Source organism: Eublepharis macularius, chromosome 11, assembly GCF_028583425.1.
Source record: "Eublepharis macularius isolate TG4126 chromosome 11, MPM_Emac_v1.0, whole genome shotgun sequence".
Lineage (NCBI taxonomy): Eukaryota > Metazoa > Chordata > Lepidosauria > Squamata > Eublepharidae > Eublepharis > Eublepharis macularius.
In genome coordinates this window covers 23,039,532-23,065,415 of record NC_072800.1, presented here as the reverse complement: position 1 = coordinate 23,065,415, position 25,884 = coordinate 23,039,532, and the positions used below count along the sequence as shown (strand labels likewise).

At 41.9% G+C, this 25,884-nt stretch overlaps 1 protein-coding gene across 1 annotated transcript in view; it reads right to left on the bottom strand.

The window, feature by feature from the left end:
* The window catches only part of GLI3 (GLI family zinc finger 3), a 306,111-nt gene that overhangs the window by 68,092 nt on the left and 212,135 nt on the right, over positions 1–25,884 (bottom strand). The window contains exons 6-7 of the mRNA XM_054991390.1: positions 21,779–21,925; positions 11,246–11,447 (exon numbers count right to left, since the gene is read on the bottom strand). Coding sequence (XP_054847365.1) covers positions 11,246–11,447; positions 21,779–21,925 — 349 coding nt within the window. The remainder of the gene's footprint in view (positions 1–11,245; positions 11,448–21,778; positions 21,926–25,884) is intronic.

Here is a 25,884-nt window from a genome sequence, read left to right as displayed (position 1 = left end):
TATTGCAGATTGCCGTAATCCCAATAGACGATGCATAAAAGAATAAGGCCGGCAGCAAAACCGTGATATTGGCTGTTATATTTTGGAGAGGCTTTTATTCCAAACGTTTTTTAAAAAATGTTACAACACCGAGAGTAACTTATCCCATATCATTTTTGTCATAGCATTGCTGTAAGGCTAGAACCTACCCTTGGAACTACAGTAATGAAGTGGTGACAGGTATTAGCATGCATAATGGGCTTTAATAGACGTTTATTGCTGTTTAACTTGGACAGAGAGCCAGTACTTTCCCATTGGAATATTTCTACATTGAGTCTCATTGATCCCTAATTTCAGAGGGGTGAAGAGGTTAATCCATCAGTTTCTGCAGCCAAACGGCGCTGATAGAAATTCTTTAGGTGACATTCTGGATGGTCTGAGCTTTCCATCTTTGCAAACAAATGAGTGATATGACAAGTATGGTGTTCAAAACACATTTAACCAATTGATTTTCTCTCTCCCTTGTAATAAGATCTAGAGACATATGAAAGAGTGGACCATAAGCCAAGATTAAAGGAATTGCTTCACACAGAGGAATGTAACGGAGCAACATTATCAATAAAAGTGTTGTAAAAAGCCATGTCACCTACCCTTTTGCTTTATCTAAAGTTTGTTATTGCAATAAATAGCCATTATTGAACAGTTTGCCTTTTCTTGCTACAGTTTTTCCCCCTGAATTTTATTTCTCGCGGGATTTAGTCTATTTTTAGTAAAGCATCTTAAAAAAAAAATGCATTATCGTTTTGTTTTTGCTGTTGAAAATCAAGTTAGACTACGGGGGGGGGGGGCGGGGGGGGGAGGCAGGGAATCCTGTTATTTGTAACCGAGGGGCACTGATTTCCAGATATACAAGACGTTAAGAAAATGATCACTTGGGGCGCATGATCCTAAGTGTATTTATTTATTCAGAAATAAGCCCCACTGAATTCTATGGGGCTTATCCATTCCCAGTAGGGGAGGTTAATGTTACAACCTCAGAACCAAAGTAGATGTCTCAAGAGCAGATCCTGGCTTGAATCCGATGACTCTGTTTAGCAAAGAGCTACTTCTGTTGAAGGAAGCCTCCTTAGGCTAGAGGAAGGCTAAGTTCAGACTTTGCTGAGCAAGGTGGTGGGATCCGAGCCTTTAAAATTCAACCTGCCGCAGAGTAATAGAGAAACGTGTGTGTACAAGTGTTCAATTTAAGGATAAGTTGTGCAGAACCCACCCTCCACTGCTAGCTTACCTCTTTTCAGTCTATTTCACTTTCCTTTCAGATGGACACTGATATCAAAAATAAGCCTGGCTGAAAGATAAATGCTTGGGGTCAGACCTACAGGGAGGTTAGCAGCAGGTAGTGGAAGGATTCTGCACTCCTCACCCACTGGCCCATTTTTCTCCTTAAATCTGACTCCTAGCTCCCAGGTTGAAGCACACAATCTGCGCCCATCACTTCTAGTTTAACGCCCAGTGTGGTGTATGCTGGCAGCCTGGGGGCTTCAAGATTACATAGGCCAAGGATGCATGTTGAAACATGAGAAAAACATTAAAAAAATATAATCTCAAAGTACCCACTGGCATATAGTCTATGGCAAGCGCATGCATGTATGTGTAAAAAGGGGATCAAGAATCAGGGGAGGAGCACTTACTGCCCTACAGACCTCTACCATGGCTACTCTTTCTTAATGAAGTTGCACAGGCAGGGATCACGCAGCCCCCACTACCAAACGAGGCACCTGTCCTTTTTACGGTGCTAAGGAAAAGGAAGTATTATCCCAAAAGTAACACAAAAGTAATCCATATTAGAATTACACAATCCAGACTGAGAAACTCCAGCAAGCTGCATTCGCTGTTTGTGAATTATTCCTGTCCACCCCACACAACTGCGATTCCTGAGTTCCCTGGAAGAAACTTAAAGCTCAGGTGGGTTTGGAATATCATCAGCCTTTCTCCATGTGTTATTCCAGCAGGATTTGACATCAAAAGAAACAATAAATGAATAGTATGTAGTTTTGTTATCTCACAAATAACTTGATGAAATGCCTATGAATCCTTATGTCAGATTAAATTTGCTAATCTGCAAGGCGATACAGAATGCATTTTAGTTACAAGAGAATGTTGCAGCTATTTGTCTGGAATATATTACTTAGGCAGCATATGGGACTGCCTCCACCCATATGAGACCACATTAGCTGTTCCTCCACTCTGAGCAGTAACAACTGTTTTTGCAGAGGCTTTCTCAGTGGCTGTTCTATTTCTTGCTCCTGATCGATTGATAAATCTTGCAAAGATTTCAGAAACTTTGTAAAGTAGAGCTTTTCAGATGTACTTTTACTGACCCTAGAGTGGAGGTCAGTGAATATGATGGGCAAGAAGTAACGGCTTGATTTTTGTCTCTTTATCTTTATTAGTTTTTTCCTTTTAATCCTAATTTTAGAATTAAAAGTGTTTTTTTAATGATGCAAGCCTCTTTGAGTCCTGTAGATGAGGGGAAAAGCAGGATATAAATATTTTAAATAAATAAAATATAGATGTTTCAGCCACAGGTGAGGGATTTTCAACTTCAGGGAGAGCTGTGCACCGCAAAACTGCTGTGGGTGCAGTTTTGCAGTGGACTCGCCCACTAAAATTATGTATATCTGTACACACTGAGAGATGAATTTAAAAAATTCAGCAAAATAAAGCATATAATAAAAAAGAGGGTAGCTTCTACCAGTAGTAAGAGGAATGAAATTCATCCTCCCTGGCTTCCATAGTTTGCCTTCTTTTTTTCTCTTCCTTTTTTTCTTTAAAAAAAACTGCTTCAGCTATAAATTCAAGATCAGGATTTATCCTCAGCCCCAGCACAGCTGTAAAATACCAGCACCAATGACTTACAATGGCCACCATTTTGTTCCACCAGACTTTCTTTACCCATACTTCGTTCAAATGATGGGCATTAATCTTTGACTTGTTCCTCCAAAGCAATATCCCTACACTTGCCTCGAAGTTGTCCAAGTTGTACACCTGCAAAGTGCTTGCTGTACTGAAGAGGATTTTTTGGCTTTCTAGAACTAGTGTACAAATGAAAGTAGAAACATTATAAGTAACAGAGGAAGTAAAAAAGACTCACTAAAGATTCATACTGCTTGACTTTGTGTTTGCTCCCTTATGCCAAGACCATTGGAAATTCTCTTAGAGCTGAAAGATCTAATCTCCCTTATTCTGTAAATTTAAACAACACAAAGCTGGCTTACAAAGAAGGGGTATTAATTAATTGAAGAAGATCTAAATAGCAAGACCTACAAAAAAAAGACAGGGCCATCAGGGCAACTTCTTAACTACAGCAGGCTCTTGTTTAAGAACAAGTCTCTCTAGTACTTTCTAAAGACCATTTTATAGAAGAAATAACGTGGTTAGGCTTAAGGATTGCGTTTACACAAGATTCTGCCATTTTATGATTTTGAGAAAAGGTGGGAGGGAAGTTAAGAAAAGATGAAAAGGCAGTTCCTCTTCCCCTTACCTGACAAATCAGTCAGAAGATTATGAGAGGGTGAAACTGCTGAAAAATAAACAACAATATGCTGGGAGCAGGGGAGAAACTTGAATGTTGGCACACCAAGCAAATATCTTAATTTTGCAGGATAGGTAAATGAAGGTTGATTGTAATATGAAAGAAAATCCACAGTGAATTTGCATTCAACAATATACATTTCTTTTAATAAGCACCTATTCTACATCCAAAAAATACAATCTGGCCAGTTTAACTTTAACTACACAAACATCACAATGTGGATTCATTTATTTATTTAAACATTTTTATCCCAAACTCTCCCTTTGGTAGGGAATCAAGGAAGCTATGATGGTGATGTGAATTCAGAGGCGCTCATAGAAGTGTACTTCTGCACATAGATTTCACTTGATGGATTTGGTGAATGTTTTTGATTGTTGAAAGAGAACATAAAACAAAAATAAATCTTCTAACAATGCTGCTGATTTATGTGGCAACACTTAGACCGAACAACATTCCTAGTGTAATTTTAGGCAAAAACAGATTTAGTCATAAACGTGAAGCTCTTCAGCTGCCTCATTTATTCAGTTTTTATTGGTTGTTGGCCTAAACTCCAGCCTCCTTTCAGCAGGAATTCCAAAGAAAGAAAGAAAGAAAGAAAGAAAGAAAGAAAGAAAGAAAGAAAGAAAGAAAGAAAGAAAGAAAGAAAGAAAGAAAGAAAGAAAGAAAGAAAGAAAGAAAGAAAGAAATGCAGTTCACAGATATACGAAATCTATGATAAAACAGTGCAATAAAATATTAATGCCCCAAAGCAAACATTATATTATGAAAAATTATTACATGGACTTCTTATTGGTACCCTGATAGGCACACTTCTTATTAGTACTTTGGTACACTGATGTACCAAGGGAAACTGGCTTGCAGGATATGCTTATGTGCTTCTCACAACAAACAAAAACTAGAGGTAGATCAGTACCATATTTTATATCCTTGAGGTTCCTGTGAATGCTGTTTCTTGAACTACATACTTCATTTTATTCAGCTGTTTTGCTGGATAAATGCCCATTAGAGTCATTGTAAACCTCACAGACAGCCTTGCTTCAAAAGGAAGCAAGACTGAAAAAACCTTTATTTTCATATTTGCAAACCATGTGTTTTTTTCCTGCTCAGTTCTTGCGGTACGTCCTCAATAAAGACTAGTCTCAAAAGCTTGTTCCAAACAAGAACAACATTTGTGACACCTGTTCCATGAAAAAGTTTGCTATAGCTCAGAGAGGAACTTCCGACATGCCATCGGAAGTGACAAATCGGTGGATTTTGGCATGGTCATGTAGGGTTTATGTTACTGAGCCTATATAATAGATAGCCGTGCCCAAAAGACCCCTGAATCTCTCAAAGGGGGGTGGGGGTACATGAGAATAATCTTTTAGAAAGTGCTTTGGTGAGATTCTTGAAATTGTATTTTAACTTTCAGATAGGATAAGGGATTATGACATCATGCTTATCTGCTTCCATTACCTTTTACATATGGAACTGTGTTTTGTATTTTTGTGATATCTATATGTTTGACTATTTCAAGATTGATTAGATTTATTTTAAGTAAAAGTCTAAAAAGACAATCCCAAGTGATTTTTGGCTAGGATACATGGGTTTCACATTAAACCTGGAAATAATAAACTTCTGACCTCTCTCAGTTAGAAGACTGTTAACCTGTAAGAGATAAGCTGTGGGAGAGAACAGAAATCTTAAACACAGCTCTGTGGTTTAGAGGTTGAAAATAGACTTTAGCTTGAAAATAGAGAGACGTTTAGTTTCCACATGTCTATTTTAAAAGGAATGCTCTCCCACAGAGAGATATTATTCAATAATAACCATTTTGCTTCAAACAAGCTAACAGCCAGTTGAGGAGGCCAGAATGACAATGGTCAACATGTCAAAGTGCTCCTTTCTGGCTTTAGTCACATGAAAACACCTTGACTTGGGACAAAGCTCTCAAACAATGCATTTATAGACATTCCACAAAACATAATTATATGCTCTTTGCTTTATTATATACACAGTATCTGGCAATATCATTTTAAAGCATTTACTAAAATTCTGTAATCTTGATTCACTTAAGCCTGCGTGCCAGAAAACATGTCTTTCATTTAATATCAAGAATGGTTTTACTGCAGAGGTCTTGGGTGTCCTTTAGCCAGCTTTCATCAGGCGATACTGATGTGTTTATGACTTTATTTGGTGTTTTCCCTATGAATAACATGGAATTAACAGACAGTACAGTTGTTTTTCCCTGCCAGCGTCAACCAGCTTGTACCTATTATCTTTGAATTTTTCTTGGTGAAAGCAAGTAATGTAAATATCTCCAAGATATCAACTGGACAGCTGAGATCTTGCCATTTCCCAATCATACTGTCTCCTATAAATGTTTGCTTGGCTCATACTATTATCCAAAAACAGGACTATGAGAAATCCACTTGTGACACTTTTGTAGCAATTCAGGCATGGCATTAAGTTACCTGGCAAAGGGCTGGCATGGTTGTTGATGCTGCTCATCTTAAACTTTAAGAGCTGTCAACAGAAGCACACAGTACATTATTGGGAGTTCTCCACCTAAACGTTCAAGTAAGAAGGTTATATTTTGAATATTCTCCCTTATAAACAGATGGGGAAGCATCCATCCATGCAATCCACCCACCTGCAGGCAGGAGTGATGCCATGGCTGTGTAACAAATGGATTTGCCATTGCAGATGTTAGGATCGGGCTGTAATTTGGGGAAATTCAAGATTTTCAGCGCAATCCTAAGGGGAGTTATACTCTTCTAAATCAAAGAATTGCACTGGAAATTATCCAACAGAAACCTTATATAGTGAGAACTATTTATTTCACTGATTGCTGTCAAAAGGAATTAGAAGTATCTATGTTTATGCAAATACAGAATCCAAAGGAACTATTGTTATCTAGATTTCCTTTTTGCATGGAAGATGTTGATCAAGATACAACTGGACACACACATCCCCTTCACAGTGTGAGCAGAAAGTGCTTGTGTTTGCAAATGGGGTGCGTGATATTTCTTCCAGTGGCATAATTCAATGGATACCACCCCAAAGAACCCACCAACCAGGAGGACTGTTTTATTTTTATTCGGGGTGGGTGGGTGAGGCTGTGTGTGTGTGTGTGTGTGTGCTGCTTTGAGTTCATTCTGCTTTCTTTTCATGGGGGGGTGGGGCTGTGTGCGTGTGCTGCTTTGAGTTCATTCTGCTTTCTTTTCATGGGGGTGTGTGGGGCTGTGCACGTGTGTGTTGCTTTCATTCTTTTGTTGATGGAAGTTGACATTGTTATGGTTCCCACCACTTTTGAATGCAGATTGGTTCTGTGTTAAATATATCAGTTAGTCATTTGTATTAGTTAAAATATCAGTTATGGTTATTCCATTTTTATGCTAAGAATGGATAGCTGTGTCCAAGTCACAGAAGGCTTTCATCAATATATTCATCAGCATATAGGTGTTCTTATGTTTTAATAGCTGTAACTCAAATGGTTCTCTCCACCCTCAGCTGATTAACATCACTGAAATTGCAGTGGATATATGGGTGTTAATGAAGTTTTTATGAATATTGTTTGTGTGGGACATTGGAATATTTATGAGCATTTCACAATGTCACAACAGCTTAGCCATTGGTAAGGTAGAGTTGGCAGGCAACATAAAAAAGCCCTTTTAACCTAAGTAAAAATTTAATGCAGCTAAAGTTGAGTATCTTCTTTTGAATTGCTCTAGTAAAGCAAAACCCTCCCTGAAAATTTGAAACTGCAATATTCATTAGATTAGGAATTTCAGACTCTGGAATTTTGAGAATGAATTTTGGATTTTTTTCCCCCTAAGTTGACAGAGGGAATATGTTAGAATTTAGATTTGTGAGATGGGTTTTGGATTTTTAGAGGCCCCCTCCTTCTTGCATATTTTAAAATATGATTGCAAAGAAATGAAATGTTTGGGAAAGGTAATGGAAGATTTCACTTTTTGTAGAGGATACAGAAAGGAAAAAAACCCTTTCTCATAATAGTGTAATTTTCTAAGCTTACAAACATTTATCTTGTCGTAATGCATTGTGCTGGGTTCTGGGAAGTGGTGTCACTTACTGGAAGTGGTGCCACTTCCGGAAGTGACGCCACCATGCATTTCCAGGAGCACGTGCACATGTGGTAAGAGAGTTCCGCCACCTCTTTTCCCAGAATAAAAGCCCTGAAGGGATCTGATGCCAAGAGACATCTGGTTCTTTTTCTATGCTCTCTCTAGACTTCTCAAACGACAACAGCTTAATTTTATTTTCATTTTTAAATTCCTTATTATGAAATGATAAGATTGCTATCTACATGAGATGGAATTACATGTCTGGCAGTTTTGATTTGTGAGTCAAATTTTGCACATTTGATGAGGGATAATTCTCATTGAACACCTAAACAAATTACATGCAAATCTATTGCCCCCTATGAGCTTTGCTAAAATATGTGTGAGCTTAGGGACTGCACAGGTCTCTGAAATCTTAAAAATCAGGCTTTTGGAGAATGTTTGCACAGTTCCCTCTGGTGTTCAGGGCATATATGCAAAGCAGAGATTATTTAGAAGTAGTACTCAGATGTTCCTTAAAATGGTTGGTTTCTCTAAAAACAAAATAAAAAGCAAGTTAATTATTTATTTTATTATTATTCAAAATGTTTTATGCTCACTACTTTGGGTGACTTTCCACTAAACTTTGGCGCCCCAAGGCAGTGAGTGAACAGTCCAAAATATTAGCACGCATCATTTGGGCTTAGCAACATTTCAGCATCTCACAGGGAGATTCATCTGTACCCTTCTATTGCCATCTTCTGCCAGCAGATAAAGACTTTTCTGTTTTGTTGGGCATACCCTCAGTGATCCCGCCTTCATACCCCACATTTTAATTGTTGTTTTATGTCTTTATATGTTTTTTTAAAGCTCTTGTTTTAACTGTTTTAAAGAATGTGTGTTGGTTGATTTTAATGGCTTTATAATGCGTTTTTAGTATGCATGTTTTAACTTGTTAGGCACCTTGGTGACCCTTATGAGGGCAGAAAGGCAGGATATAAATTTTGTTAAATAAATAATAAATAAAATAACAAAAAATAAGGGTAATAATGGGGAGAAAGACCCTTTGTGAGAACATTTTATATCTCTAAAGATGGCAAACAAGAGGCTCTGATCTACAGTAGTTCCAGTGTATTCAATATCTCCCTTGCAACTCTATGTCAGTGTACAGCTTTTAAGGTGTGGAACTGTACCATGGAGTCGCCTGTCCAGTCCAGATCATGAGAGCGCTCACCGACTCAGCAGGGGAAGGGGAGCTTCAGTAATGTCTCTGCCAGCTGGATGAGATCTTGGCTGAGCTTCTGTCCCTTCCTCCGTTACAGGTCCTTAAGCCTGGACATGGCCAGAAGTATAAAGCCAAGGGCAAGAACCAAAGTGCCCACGGACCCTGGCTTGCAAGCCGTGGCTCTGGATGAGCCAGACGAGTGAATGCAGGTCCAGGCCAGGATATTGGAGCACTGTTCTCTTCCTTTTTTTCTGTTTGTTTAAATAGTATTTATTTTGTAAGCCTCTTTGAGTCCCCAAATGGGAGAGAAACAAGGAAGAAACACTTATATAAATAAATACACTTAAAGGTTTCACGGAAGAAACAAGTGCGCCAGTACAGTTTCTTCTATCCTTGTAAACTATGATGGAAAATACTTATGAATCTCTGCCCCTTTTTGTGTGCAGCTCTTCCAAGAGCCCTCTCAGGGTCTACACCTGGCAATCCTATATTGCAGAAGTCAATGAAATTCACTGAAGGGGTCCATTTTCTTACAGCTATTTTATACAACCTGTAGCACGGATAGGATATACTTGTGATGGAATAATGAGTAATGCAGACTGCCCCACCATGCGTATGTAATTATGCATGCACACAATCTCCTGCGGCCCTTCTTGGTCTTGGGCCAATCCTACTATGTCTTGTGACAGCCCGAATTCTACGGAGACCCATCAAGCTCCACTGACATAATAGGTTCTATAGTTAACAAAATCTCTCACTTTGTGGCATGCAAGATGGTCATTTTTCACTTTCACTTATGCATAGGTAACACTTTTACCTAAGCCTGCTCGCTTGACATTGGTTTCAATAACACACATGCCTGAACAACGAAGTATAGGATTTTGGTCTAAACTTCATGGTTTTCCATTACGTCATCTGCTAAAGGAATATATCCAGGAATGGTTAAACTCATTTCTCCGTGTAAAATGAGTCACTGTCAGAATCACAGGACAACTGCAGCCAATTTCCCTCTTGCATAACAGCTGGCTTGAGAAGGAAATCTGCTTGAGGCAACCCAGTTCATTTTGCCTTCCTGTATCCAAACCTTTCAGCCCAATTCTGTTCCAGTTCTTCCTCCTGCTGTTTAAACTGGCGTCACCCCCTTGGTCCCAACTGCTTAATCTCTTCCCATTTTTGTTTAGCTTAATCTCAACCAAGCAGCAAGGTGAAAATAACCAGATACTGCAAAAAAAAAAAAAATCTGTCTGTAATTAACAAGGCCTTGTTAATTTCACGTTTCGGCTTTGGTTGCCTGTGCTAATAAGGAACAGAAAGGGCCAGATATTGGAGAAGAAAAGACCACTATGCCTCAGAAGAAATTTTACTTCACAGGACAGAGTGTAGCCAGCGACTGCAACAGGTTTTCTCCCAGGGTCAGCCCTTGGAATGAGGCTGGGAGGAGCTCAGCATTTTGCTTCTTCTCCAAGACAGGCATATGGTTGAAAGACGACTCACAGCCGGAGAGCGAGCGGGTCACTCATCTGCATTGTGAGCCGAGCTTTCTCCCAGCTGCACAATCAAAATCAATTAAATGCATTCAAAGAAAACAATTAAACAATTAAAAATCTTTAATTTTGTTAAATGCAAATGCAAAAAAAGAGAAAGAAACACCCCATGATTGGTGATTTAAATGGGCTTTTCATATCAAGTGCATGAAAAGATGCAAATCCAGCTATCTACTTGTATTTCTCAAGCTGCAGTCCAAAATGTACTTACCAGGGACAATATCCCATTGGAGTCAGTGCAGCATACTTCTGAGTAACCATGAAGAGGGTTTTTTTTCAGGGAAAAGAGGTGGTGGAACTCAGTGGGTTGCCCGCGGAGAAAATGGTCACATGGCTGGTGGCCCCGCCCCCAGATCTCCAGACAGAGGGGAGTTTAGATTGCCCTCCACACTGCTGCAGCAGCGCGGAGGGCAATCTAAACTCCCCTCTGTCTGGAGATCAGGGGGCGGGGCCACCAGCCATGTGACCATTTTCAAGAGGTTCCGGAACTCCGTTCCACTGCATTCCAGCTGAAAAAAAGCCCTGACCATGATCAAGATCATGCTGCACAGCCAAAATGATCCCTCCACCCCCAATAGCACGAATTGTTGTGATAAGCTGAAAAGGTGGGCTAACTGGGCAATCCTAAGCAGTTATAACCTTCTAAGTCCATCAAATGAGGTTAGAAGGGTGCAACTCTGTTTAGGACTGCCTTGTAAAATTCATTTTAGAAAGGAGCATTTAAAGGCTGCAACCTGTTTTAGCAAGAAACAGAATTTACTGCTTAGTGAAAAATGATCTCTAGTGGATGATAAAGTTGTTGGTGATTCACAGGTGAGAGATTTACATACGCCAAGGATCCCTGCCATTTGCAGAACCTTACCTTATTGCACTCGCAGATAAGTGGCCATAAGAGCCACTTGCCGAAGAACTGCTACGGGAATTGTTGAGAATTGTGACCAAGGAGTTGGGAGACGTCCGGATCATGGTCTGAAGGTCAAAGCTATGATCAGACAGTGGCGATAGGGACAACGTTCGCTTTCGGCTTGGTCTTGTTGACAGCCTGGGACTTGGAAACCTGGCGCCTATTATGTAAACAAAAACAATTATCTACCCAAGTACTCTGTCCTTTTTATATATCACTACTGGCGTTGGTTATAAAGAGTCACCACAACAGTGCGACGTGCTTTTGACAAGCCCACTCTTTCCACTTATGATCTACTGGCTACGATTGAGAAAAATTAGGAAGAAAAATTTATCTTTCCATTGCTTACCTCAGGGGAGCTCTGTTTATTAATGTGCAAGCAAAATGATAAATTGCTAAACAAAAGGGAAAGACTTTTATGTGTTATCCCTCTCATTTCTGGTGATTTATGAAGCTGATGGCTACTTAGACATTCACATCATTAATTCACTAGAAGCGAGGAGATGGAGTGGTTCTAATCCAAGCTACTGGCAAGCTACCCTAATGCCTTACCATATTAATGAAAAGCCCCAACAAGGACTTGTAGAACACAAAATGGAGATCAAGAGTCTATTCCCCTCCCTTTCATTCATGATTTCCATTTGGATGATGCTATATCAAAAAAGCATGGATAAATAATGCTCTTTGGAAAATATGCATCTTTGCATTTCACTCTTCCTCTCTAAGGAGTTCAAAGTGCAATATTAACCAGTGTTACACACCTTTCTAAGTTCACTGAGATTACTATTACTATTACTATTACTATTACTATTACTATTACTATTACTACTATTGATGATGATGATGATGTCTACCTTTCTCACTGAGACTAAAGTTGATTACAGAGCAAGGGAAATACAATATAGTCAACAGCTAGGACATTCATTGAGCAAAGTACAATAATGAACAGTGGTTTGGTTATTCAGCTAAAGGGATAACAGGGTGTGGAAGCAGATAGGTTTGAAAAATAGCTTAAAGCCACACACACAGAGATGAAATCTCTCTGAAACAAATATAATTAATTTATATGGCATGTTAAACAATGTGGAAACTCCTAGTAAGCGCATGTCTACATCAGCAGGCAATACAGCAGACAGTGCCCAACAGAGTAGCATATAGTCCCTGCCCCTATCAATGCATCTCTCTGAGCGACTTCTTATGACACAACCCTATAATCTAGGTAGAAAGCCCTCTGCACTCTCAGCTGTAAACTGAGAGACGGTGACTTTATCCAAGATCACTGACTGAGGGCCAAGCTACAAGTGACGAATGACACTTGAACAGCAAGTGGATTGAGTGGAGCACAAGTGGAGGGCAAGTGAACAGGGAGAAATACACTTGCTGTTCAAGCGTCATTCATCACTTGTAGCTTGGCCCTGGGCTTCTTGGCTAAGAGCTAAGCTACAAGTGATGAATTACGCGAGGATGCTCACGTGAAGGGAGTCGCAATCACAGCTCAGAGGGTTTGTTAATTTCCTTTTTGCCTCCTGAAGGCTCTGTCAGTTTCACCTACCCTTCTAAGAGAGAGGAAATAAACAAACCTTCTGAGTAGGAATCTCCCTAGCTCTGTAGAGAGGGGAAATTGACAAAGCCTTCTCTTTTAGAACTCAGCCTCCCGGCTAACACTGCGACTCCCTTCATGTGCTCCTCCTCGTGTAATTTGTCTCTTGTAGCTTGGCTCTCAGCAAGGAATTGAAATTAGGTTCCCCACCCCATACATAACAAAATGCTCTAACCTCTACAGCTCTCTGTTTGTTGCATATTATATTACTATTGCTCATTCATTCTCCATTTGTACAACTAAGTTGGGCAACTGTACGATTTTATTACCAATTCTTCAAGTTCTTCTGTGCAATTATAGTGAAAGCCAATGTGGTATTACCAGTTCCAATACCGGATTAGGACCAGGGGAGGAGCACTGAGCCATGAAATTCCCTCAGTGACCTTAAGCCAGTCACTCCCTCTCAGCCAGACTTCATGTCACAGGGTTATTGTGAAAATAAAATGAAGGATGAGAAAATGATGCCTGCTACCCTCAGCTCCTCCTAGGAAGAGCGAGATAAAAATGCGGCAGCGATCTTTTAATGGGTGCGTGGATAGGCTAGAAGTTTTCAGAGAATCACCTCTGGAATTCTTTTTTGAATAACAAATGCCATGAACAAAATGCACAGTCCTGCTGCGGATCAGCACACTGAAGTGCTATTGTGCTCAACGGGGGGCATGTACAGTGCAACCCTACACAGTTATTCCAGTCTAAGCCCAATGATTGAAATGGGCTTGGGCTGGAATCCCTCTGTATGGGACGGCCCTGTCCGACAGATGACAAACCCTCTCACTGAAATCAATTTAACTTAAAAGTGTATCACTTGGATTAGATTGTGCCCAAACTCAAGTATATCTCGTTCTTATCCATGCTGACAATTATACTGTTCATCTTTCTCAATTAATTCAAGAGTGTGCCCCTGCCTTACAGTGCCTACTCAGAACCCTACTCAGATGTAATCAATGGGGCTTACTCCCAGAACAGTATTCTTAGGCTGGCACGGTTCAGTGTTCAAGATTTACTTTTTCTCTCCCTTCACTACTAATATTCTGTTTCTACCAACAACAGCTCTATTGGATAAAACCAGTAATATAACTAGCCCAGTACTCCTTCTCTAGCAATATCTGGCCGTGAGTCTTGAAAAAAAAATGCATCACGGCACATGGCGCTAATAAACTACTGAGTCTCCAGGTCTTCCCCTGCTCTGCACTCACCCAAAGTCTTAAATTGGGTATTTGAATCCACACTTTATTGCCTCTATCACTGCATGATCTGCTCTCTAGTTATGTTTCCATCTGTGCTTCATTTTGGAACTCTCTTTGGCCTTAACCCTGTTACAGATAAGACTGCCAACAAAAGTGTCAGTTATCTTTGGCATCTGGCTTGTGGTTATTTTCTCCCTTCTTCTACATCTGTGTAACCAGCATGCACCCATGTTGTTCCAATCTCTCTCCAGATACTGCGTTGACGAGTCAGCATTCAAAAGGGAATGTAAAGCTTTAGAAAAGAAATCCAAGCTCCTTATAATTTAACTTTTTTTCATCTCTCTTTTATGGGACTGCTACTTTACTGTGCGGCTGTCTGTTGCTTTTTAAATACGACACTTTGATAGTCGAAAATGGTGATGTCTTCTGTTCGCCTTGGGAGCAGAAAACAGTTAGCGAAGCTCGTAAGAATTGACTATTCCTCTGAGGTCAGAGGGAAAGAAATCCATGCAGAACCTACACGTAAGTGGCTTCAATAAGACAACAGTGCAAGGTGGATGTGGGCACCTGGCTCTGTGGCGTCAAGCAGTCCCAGGAGCCACCACTCTCACTTCCACTGCACAAAAGGGAATGCCTGGAGGATAGACGGTGCCCTTCACCCACTGATGCCGTGTGACAATGAAGAATCCACTTTTGATTCTACTCCATTTAGCAAACAAGAATAGACTTGCAGGCATTTTCACGGGACACTAAAATGTTTTTAATTTGAAATGTATCTCTTCTTAATAGTGTAGTTTCAAATGGAAGTCAAAGAGGAAGTTAAAAATCAAGTGTCATTCATTTCATTTTCTCTTTACATGTTCAATACATGAAATGTACATCAAGTACATTTCAATACAGCATCTGTACTCTAATTGTTGGTAGAAGCTGATGCCCCATACAGCAAAATAAAGCCATCTGAGAGACGCACACAACACAAAGTTATTTGTGATGGATCTTTGACTTCTACATTTGAGTTGGGACCAACAGGTACACCATGTAGGCCCCTCATAAATGTATCATTCTACTAGAGGATCCTTGTAATAAAGAGCTGGATAGAATCTGATTTGCTCCAATCTGTTCTTAATGGTCACTGCTCCTATTAATATTTCTAGCAAGATTCCCACAAAAAGCTGGGGATGTGTATGGAAATATGACCTGATAGGTGAGCTGTAACTAAGTGTCGGTGGGCCAACCAGACCTTCCTGGGCTAGCTAGTTTCCCCCATTCCCTCTCCCTGGGTCACTAATTCCTCTCTTAGGGTTGGAGCTAGCCAACTTTTTCACTGAATTTCACTCAATTCCACTTGTCCCACGTGGCTTTTGTTTCTGCAGGTCCCTGATTCCCAGAAAAGCCTTCTGGCGTGGTCAAAATAAAGTGATCCCTTTTCACCTGAAGAAAAATAGGTTGGATCTCACCCATACTCTACCTCTCCGTATTCTTACTTTCAGGGCTTTTTTTCTTGGAAAAGAGGTGGTGGAACTCAGTGGGTTGCCCTCTGAGAAAATGGTCACATGGCTGGTGGCCCCGCCCCCTGATCTCCAGCCAGAGGGGAGTTTAGATTGTCCTCTGCGCCGTGGCGCAGAGGGCAATCTAAACTCCCCTCCGTCTGGAGATCAGGGGGCGGGGCCACCAGCCATGTGACCATTTTCAAGAGGTTCCAGAACTCAGTTCCACCGCATTCCAGCTGAAAAAAATCCCTGCTTTCTTCTGTCCATTACTTCCCTTGCACTCTCACATCATGCCTATGCCTCCTTCTGGGTAGGACTTCTAGACCCAGCTTTGCCTTTTGAAAGGAAGGTTGGAGTGGTTGCTGAAAGAGCCTTCTACCATTTGCACCTAATTTGAAAAAAATGCCCTTCCTTGCTGACACTGTAGTCCTAGTAACACTCACTTCTGAATCCATTGCTTCCATATTGGACCACTGTGGTATGTTTTATGTGAAGCTGCCCTTGAAAGCAATCCAGAAATTTCAGCTTCATGCCAACTGCAGTAGCTGGTCTTCCAATAACTAGTACCGGCTGACACCTACCTAACACAAATCTTATGACAATTGTACTGATTGCGCCAATTTGTTTCCAGGTGCAATTCAAGGTGCTGGTCTTTAACATTGATAAAGCCCTTCACATCATAGTGCCCACCTACATGAAGGACCATCTGCCACCTTAGGGTGGCTCAACATCTCCTTTTGAATGTTTTCTTCAGTTGGGAGGTACATGGATTAGATCAACAGCTTTTTCTATGGTAGCACTGGCCTTGTGGTACCAGAGGCTACTCAAAAACTAAACCCCATGCTAGGTTTCATAAATTGTGAAAAATTGTGAGCCTTTTCTGTCTGAGCATTTGATCATCTTCATTTGTGCATTTTAATTTTGAGCAACTGGTTGAGCATCTGAATATTTCTTGTTCTGTGTTTTAAACTGAAACTGTTGTTTAACGAGCTGCATCGTTGTTTTCAGATGTTCTTTGACTCTGAAACGTTATGATTGTATTTTATGGTAATTTGTTGAGAAGCTGCTTCCAGTGCATTTAGAAGCAGAGGATACATTTTTTAAAAAAATAAATACATCAGTTCTCTTCACTCTTCTTAATTCAGCAGTACCACATCTTTATAGCCATTTCAGCAGGGCACCAGTCAAACGAACGGAATATGCATGGCTATACTGACATGATTGACTATGATTTGTTGGCCAGCCGCCTTGCCGACGTGGGGATTAGGGGGACAGTCTTACAGTGGCTGGTCTCCTTTCTCCAGGGTCGGGGACAGAGGGTGGCGCTCGGGGGAGATCTATCGGCCCGTCACCCTTTGGTGTGCGGGGTTCCCCAAGGGGCGATACTCTCCCCAATGTTATTTAACATCTATATGCGCCCCCTCGCCCAGTTGGTGCGGAGGTTTGGGCTGGGTTGTCATCAATACGCGGATGACACCCAACTTTTTCTGTTGATGGACGGCCGGCCAGACACGGCCCCAGACAATCTGGCCAGAGCTTTGGAGGCTGTGACGGCATGGTTGAAACAGAGCAGGCTGAAATTGAACCCAGTGAAGACGGAGGTCCTGCAGCTGGGACGGGGGCTGCCAGATGTTGGGATCCAGCTCCCTGCCCTCGATGGGACACCACTGGCAACTTTGCCAGTGGTAAAGAGTCTGGGTGTGCTCCTGGATGCCTCCCTATCGATGGAGGCCCAGGTCACGGCGGTTGCCAAGTCTGCATTTTTCCATCTTCGTCAGATCAGGCAACTTGCCCCCTACCTGACGCCCCAGGACCTGGCTACAGTGATCCATGCAACGGTCACCTCCAGGCTAGATTACTGTAACTCACTCTACGCTGGGCTACCCCTGGGCCTGATCCGGAAACTACAACTGGTCCAGAATGCGGCGGCACGGGTCCTGACTGGTATACCTTACCAGTCACACATCACACCTGTCCTGCGCCAGCTGCACTGGCTTCCAGTTGAATTCCGAATCAGGTTCAAAGTGTTGGTTCTTACCTTTAAAGCCCTGAGTGGGTTGGGACCGGCATATCTTCGGGACCGCCTCTCCCTGTACGTTCCCCGGAGATCGCTCCGATCAGCGAATAAATATTTACTTGTGGTCCCCGGCCCTAAGGAAGCCCGCCTCGCTTCAACCAGGGCCAGGGCTTTTTCAGTCCTGGCCCCAGCCTGGTGGAACGCTCTGTCAATGGAAACCCGGGCCCAGCGGGACATATTATCGTTCCGCCGGGCCTGTAAGACAGAGCTGTTCCGCCAGGCGTTTGGTGATTGAAGGGGGCGGTGCCATGTCGGCCTCCCACCTTTGGGGTGGGGAAGGTTCTCCCCACCACTGCACCTTGTTAATTTGTTTTATTATTTGTATATTGATTTTAGTTTTGTTTTTATCAATTTTAACTGTTCACCGCCCAGAGCCCCTGGGATGGGCGGTATATAAATTGAATAAATAAATAAATAAATAAATAAGAGGAATGGATTAGTGCCAATTTCTGTTCCATGTTCTTATTTGGCTTTATTCTGCCTTTGTTCTAGTTTGTATCTTTCTTAAGGGTTGTAACCTCTTGAAGATCTCCTGTGCCCTTTTATTTTATTTTGATTTTATTTATATCATTTATAGTCCGCCTTTCTCACTGAGACTCAAGGCGGATAACTCAGTATGAGATTAGCACAATCAGTATCAAGTACATTTCAATACAGTATCAAGGATATTTCATAAACAATATCCAGCTTCCCGATATGAACTATAATCTTTCTCTTCCTTCCTTCCTTCCCATTTTCCCACATGGTCCAACGTTGTAACTGATAATTCTGTACTGAGAATCTATTTTTACTGGTATTCCTAAAACTTTTGGTCATTCTTCTAAGCAGAGATGCATAGATTGCCCAAAACAACCATGAATATCTTTCATTAGGAGCATTATAAGCAAAGTAATGTATCTTATTAGGCAATCCCAGAACAATGCAAAATTATAAAAACCAGTACTTGATTAACATTTATCTAACATGAAATCAAGTCCATTAAAGTACAAACGCAGGGGGCAAATGTGGCAGAATAACTTTGGATGATCCAGTAGGAGTCAACGGAAGCTAAACTGGGTTAACGTTATACCAAGTCATGGTAACCCAAACAAAAATTATCATGTTCTCATTGCAATCAGGTTTCTTGCTGTGCCTTTCCCGCTTGCACAGGTGAAGCAGTGCAGCAGTGCAGTAAGATGGACAGAAAAAATTTAAGGAAGGACATGTTAAACATTATTATACAAGATTAGAGCCTCATTATTAATGAGATATATCCCACCATCAGCATAGCCTCTGTATATGGCACTTTATAACGTCACAAAGACTAAAAAGGAAAAAAGAAAAAAAAAGGACAAGTCCCTGCTGTGAGCAGTTTACAATCCTATGAATTATTTTTGTACTGTAATTCTGTTAATTGAGTTGAAGGGTATCCAAGAGGTTGACCCAGAGCAATTTGAAAGTGGATAGCGAGACAAACTAGGAAGGATCCCGAATAATATTTTGGCAGAAGGAGAACTTCCACCTGAAAAGCGTGACTTCTCCTCCCCCCGCCCCCCCTCTACAACCTAAATTGCCCATTTGGAGAAGGAGGGGGAATATGAGAAAGTCACATTTGACACACACAAGTCATTTTGCTTGCTGAAATGCTACGTGGATCCCATCTCCCCTACCTTCACATTTAATTTTCATTTTTCTTGATGAGAGGAGGCAGAATCAGGCTGACTTTTAACAGAGAACAACTCTGATTATAGGACTCAGCTATTAAATGCAAGCAGGGGCATCCTTTATTGTTGTTGTTGTTTTTTTCAGCATCTTAATATTGGCTTCCTGCTAATTGTTTTGTTTTTCCTTTTCTCATCTAAAATTCTGACAAAGAAGAAAGCGGCTTCTTCGGCATGATGAATGGTAGGACATTCAGATTCCTGCTTAATGACAATTAATTTACTGTACAACCATGCAAGTTAAGATACTTTTAATTAGTTTTTACAAAGTAAAAGGGTAGCTTCAGTCTCTGTTTAGATAAAAGCAGCTAATGCCTGACTAAACAAATTCTCATCAAATAGAGAAGGTGAGGCTATATGACCTCCCCACAATTCACTCACAGTTTAATTCTCCATTTACGATGTAAAAAACAAGCTATTTGCATAATACTGCATATTAGTGTATGTTTTTAATACAGGAAACAGCCCTTAATTGTAAAGTTGTTGCTGTAATGAATCTCAAATGTATGAACTTAAGTTAGAAAAAATTCCAAATAAAAGTGTACATTCAGCTTAACAGAAAGGGAGGGGTGAGACCCTTTCTACGAGTCTTTCCTAGCACACCTGCTGCCCACTCCTTCCTCTCTTGAACTTCACCAGAGACCAGGATCTACTGCATCGAGAGGGAGAGACCAGGGGCTTTCCAATGGTATGCCTGGCCTACTGCCACCTTGCTCCTCCCCTTCCAGGCACCATCAGCGCCTGTCATTCTACAGCTTAGCAGGACAGGAAGAAGGTTGGGTTCAGCCGTCTGCTTACACAAGGATCTTCATGCAATGATGAAAGATCTTCCTTACCCACCCTCCCACTCACCCTGTCAGCCGCTTCCAAGACCAGGAATGTTGATTCAGGTAGTTGGTGAACTGCAGTCAGTGGAGTAAGGATGAATTTTGTCCCTTTCCTCCTCTTCACCACAGCCCACGGACCCATGGAGCTATTACGTTGCTGACTGATTGATGGACCCAACCCAGTTCCTCATTTTATTAGCCCAGTGGCTGTTTGGCTTTTAATCAAGAGGCAGCTCCTCTGCAGTAGAGGGTACTGAAAACACTCTGCAGCGAGTCAAGATTGACTACAGCTCCACATTCAAAGTGCACACTAATGTGGAACAACCTCTGCAAACTATGTAAAACTGGAAGGATGTAGGAATGTAACAACATAAGAAAAATAAGAACTCCTCCTATTCCCCCCTGCAGCAGTATACTTTCAACGACTCTCAAACAGCAAAACAAAACAAACAAGTAAGATCCATAAAATGATTTTTACAGAGGAGGTTGGTGAACCATAAGCAATGTGGGCAGGAGTCAACATCATGAGCTTTGCCGAGGCAGGTAAAGCACTGATAGTGGCCATCCAAAGAAAGAACATTTTCTCTGCAAGTAAAGCACATATTGCCACACAATATGTGCTTGGCCAAAAAAGAAAAACTGAGAGTGTGGCCTTATTAAGAGGAAAGGCAGCTGAAAAACTAGGGCTCGTGAGTTCAAATGCTGAAGAGATGGATCTCAAAGCTGCCGGTGGGATAATGTTCAGAAGAGAAATGAGCAAGGAGGTACTTATCCCTCTCAAGGCATGCACAATTCTCCTGCCTGGATTCTTGAACCAGAACTGGGTCCCACTTTCATGTCAGGAGAAACGTACATCTTTTAGAAAATAAATAGAGCTCTTGAATGTTCCAAGACCACCTCTGGACAGGCACAGAACCTGTGTGAAATTGCACAGAGACCATGAAGTAGGGGGGGACCCCAATAGAAACCCCAAATGAATAATAAACGTTTCAATGTTAAGAATTTGCTTTTTCTTAAGATTCACATTGAATGTGGAAACACTTGAACAGGGCAAACTTAACACATTTGAAGATAGCTTCATATTTTCCATTTAAGCTGAGAATAAAAATGACTGATCGCAGACTCCTATGGTCATGAAACCCCTCCCTTAATTCTCTTTCCTTATACCTCTTCAAGGAGCAATCTTAAAACTGCTTTGCCAATTCTGGCAGAGTCATAGATTCATTTTGCAAACAATGTTCTGATTCAGATGGGGAAGCTTTAAAAAAAATTTTTTTTGACAGCACAACTTCAGATATTTTCATGCAGAGCCTGTCATGGAAATGCCTTAGATTCTTGAGGATAGAGACTTGGCATTTTGTTTGTTTGTTTATGGAACTCCGTAAAGTGCCACGTATACTAATAAGAGTGTTGTGATAATAATTTTAATGTCACTGTGTACAGCTGACACTTCGAACTAAATATATCATTTGGACTTCAATGAATTTTTCAAGTCTCTGAACAACATTAGTGTTCTCCATCAAAGGCGGTCCCACCGTGCCCTTGCATATCATTTATTAACATGTCCTTTCAGCAAGCTCGGCTTCTTCCATTGCAATATTCCTACTTACTATCCATGGCATGGAGATATTCCATATGAAGGGCACCAGCTCCTGCAGTGGCAGCTGAAGGAAGTATGTCTGCATATGGACTGCGCTGACCTGCCAGCAGAGCCATCTGATGATAATATTCAGCAGGACTAACTCCGGCATGTGGAGCTAAAAAAGAGGACATAAAGCACACCATTGAGTGACATACGGTAAAAAGGACCATAAACCTTTATTCATTTCTTCCCCCTATTGTCTAATTTGTTGACTTTACAGCCATTCATCCATCCATCCATACACACATACACAAGCTGTGGTTGTGCTGTTTAATAGCAAAACATCCTTCATAGAGACACTGCAAAGAATCTACTATATTGGAGGAGTGGTGGTGATGGTAATGATCTTGTTAGCAGGATAAGCAGCAGTTGAGTTCCATCTGGACATAGAGCCAAGCTAAAAGTGACGAATGACACTTTAACAGCAAGTGAACAGACTCACGTGTATTCCTCCCTGTTCACTTGATCAAGTGGAGCACAAGTGGAGCGCAAGTGAACAGGGAGGAATACACGTGAGTCTGTTCACTTGCCGTTCAAGTGTCATTCATCACTTGTAGCTTGGGCCTAAGTTCCTTTCCTCTCTCTCCTCTCCTTGCAGGTATTTAAAACACAGGCAAAGCCACAACTTCAGATCCTTGAGTGAAAGCAAAATTGCTCTTGGTTCACGGCCTGGGGCAGCCTTGTGTTTGTGGGATCAGCCCAGGATGTGTTTGTTTTGTTTGTTTAATGGTATTATTTGTTTAAATTTGTTAACTCTTCTGTATTTTTTCTGTGAACTGCTTGCGGAGAAAAGCAGCATAAAAATTTGTAAATAAAGAAATATTAGACATTAGTAGTAAAATATTTTGTAGCACACAGTGATTTCAAAAACTATCTTTTAAAAAGAGAGTTCCAGTGGTGTGGGTTGGCAGAATGAATATGTTTCAGCTAACTAACTTGACAGTGCGATCCCAAAGTAAGTTACACTCTTCTAAACCCATTGGTTTTCACAGACTTAGAAGGGTGCAATTCTGCTAAAAGATTGCACTTCAAAAGCCTAATCACAAAATAAGATGATTTACTAACAATGCAAAGAAAGATGCCACTTATTTAAAAGGTTTTAGAAAGCCTGGACAAAACAGGGCCGATTCCAGATGGCTAACGTTCACACGGAACATCGCACCTCGTTGCGGGGAAAATGCGAAATATCGCGTTTCCTCGTGCGAGTTTTGCGCGACGTCGTGCAAAACTCGCGCGAGGAAACGCGATATTTCGCATTTTCCCCGCAACAAGGCGCGACGTTCCGCGTGAACGTTAGCCATCTGGAATCGGCCCAGGAGAAGTGTATTTCATTCTAGATGATCAAAGGTTTCCGAGCAGAAGGACAAAGAGCAGTTTTGAAAGTTGCTTGTCTCTTTATAAGCTGAAAAATGTTCCAGCAGAAACAGAAAACCATGTTCTGGCTGCATGTGTGATGCCTTTCAACATTATGTCCTCCTTCAGCTCCCAGCCCACATCCTTGTGAGATGACGCTTTACACTCATGCAAAGTTTAAATATTCACAATCCGATCATCAAGACTGGCTAGGATACAAAACTAATTTATACTTTTCAGGAACAAAAATTTAACTAAGGAACTTGGACACATTTTTTTTTAAATTGTGACATGCTTTTCAGCATAAATTCCTCCTCACCATTTTTACCGTCCATAAAATGGTAAAGAAAAACACTAGGGCCAAATTCCTTACAGGAAATCATTGATTTTTGAAGTTTTACAGTATGAGACAACTGCGGTATCTTTCCAGACACACTTAAAATACTTCCTGAGCTTTCTGACATAAGTGTCTGGGTTAACTAACAATAACATTGGCTGCAAACTTTAAAAGGAAAGCCTGTAGAACTTGCAAGGGCATGAAGTGAGCGTATAAAGATAAATTACAGGACCAGCATTCTTGTCCCTGAAAGATGTGTTAGCTTGTGAAAAGAGGAAAGCCCTTTACATTTCTTTCTAGCCAAAAGAACGGAACCAAATAAAGAGTCTCTTGGTAAGGAGCCAATCTAGCTTCACTGTGTGATGCACACAGAGTGGGATTGCTACAAGAAGATATCGCCTGTGTTCTGTAATAAGGTGATTTTCAAACTGTGCTCTGAGTAACCCTGGGCCTCCTTGGAAGTTCACTGTGGTTTCTTAGTGGAAGGATCGGTAATGGCTGACAACCTTCCCTAAAAGAGAGGAAGCCCATTACTCTCAATCTTCCCCTGACAGCTCAGCAACAGATCATGTTCAGAGGGCTGTAGGGTCTGCTCTCAGTTCATGGGGGATGAGATGAGGCTGAGCAGGCCTGACTCACTTTCTCTATGCACTGTAGAAAACCTTCTTCAAAATTCTCTGGAAAATTCAGGGGTTCTGTGCAAACATACAGCAGATGTGAGAAGGTGCCCTCATTTTTACAATGAAACGGAGAATATTATCTAGCACTGAATTTAGATTTCTAATAACAACAACATTTGATTTATATACCGCCCTTCAGGACAACTTAATGCCCACTCAGAGCAGCTTACAAAGTATGTTATTATCCCCATAACAATCACCCTGTGAGCTGGGTGGGGCTGAGAGAGCTCCAGAGAGCTGTGACTGACCCAAGGTCACCCAGCTTGCTTCGTGGAGGAGTGGGGAATCAAACCCAGTTCTCCAGATTAGAGTCCTGTGTTCTTAACTACTACACCAAACTGGCTCCATTCCACACACACACACAAATATTATTTTCTTCTTTAAAGCAAAGAAAATTCTTATGAAATTATGCAAGCAGAAATTACATTATTCCAGAGGCTTTGCCTGTGAACTTGTGGCGCAGAGTGGCTGCGCAGCGTTGATGTTTCCCGGAGCTGCGGCAGCTGGCCAGAGAGGTGCGGGGGGAGGGCCGCGGACGGTGTGGTCTGCCTCTCCCCGGGGACATGGACAAGACCCCATCACCAGTGCCAGGCCTGCCAGCCCATTCTCCTGCCACACTTTCATGCCAGGACCTCAGGGCTTCGAGCAGCCTCCTTGAAAGCAAAGGCGAGGAGGAGGAAGCTGTGCTGTTGGCTGCCACTCTCATATCCTCCCTGGAGGGTTCTAGTGATCCAGGCTTGTTTGAAAGCCAGATCCACCCAGTGTTGATTTGAACCCAAGACCTGCGACTACCAAAACTTAAGCCTGTCCAAGCGAAACGCTTCCAGTGTTCAGGTGACGGCTGCCACGTGGCTTTCTGGAGCATGAAGGAGCTGCTGGATCACCTGAAAGTTCATTACAGGCCCACACAGTCGATGGAGGGCAAAACCTTCCACTGCTCTGCGTTGGGCTGTACAGAAACCTTCCCCTCCATGCAAGATCTCATGGGACACACAAGAGTCCACTGCAAGCCAAACTGTTACTTCAAATGCGAGAATTGCATGTCACACTTCCGAATGTACCGGTCCCTCTTGAAACACTTGCACGTCTGTTCAGACAACAGCAGCCTTTCTGGAGGAGACGCCCATCTTTCCTACTACATCTGGCTTGGAGAAGGAGCCTCCTGGGAAGGTGCTGGACTGGCTCCCCAAATTCCAGAGCGTCATCCAGCACATGAGGAAGGAAGCCATCCCCCCAGTGTGATGGATGTCTCTTGACCCTGGTGACTGACTCGCTTCTCACAGGCCTCCCCAGCTCCCTGGGGCCTGTGCTCTTGCCCTCACCAGCCCCTCATCCCTTTCCTTTGCTGAAGCCCTCCCTCTTTGGATCATCCCCCTGGCACGCTTCTCTCGGCCACCTCAGTCTTCAATTCCAGGGCAATTCTTGCCCTATGTGCACCCCTCAGCATACCCTTTACTTTAGAACCGTCTCCGGCCATACCTTCCTGGCCAAGGCCTTCCTGTCTCCAATGCTGTATGGAAGAAAAGCCAAGGACATTCCTCCAATAGTTGCATTGTGTGGGAACACACCCAGGGGCATTACAATTGCTTGTAGTGGCCCTGCTCCACAGCCTCACGGGAAGAGATGATCCAACACACGGAAGACCACTGCAAGAACGCGCCTCCCCCTGGCCACCTGGAGCGGGAAATGGACTTTGGGGTTGGC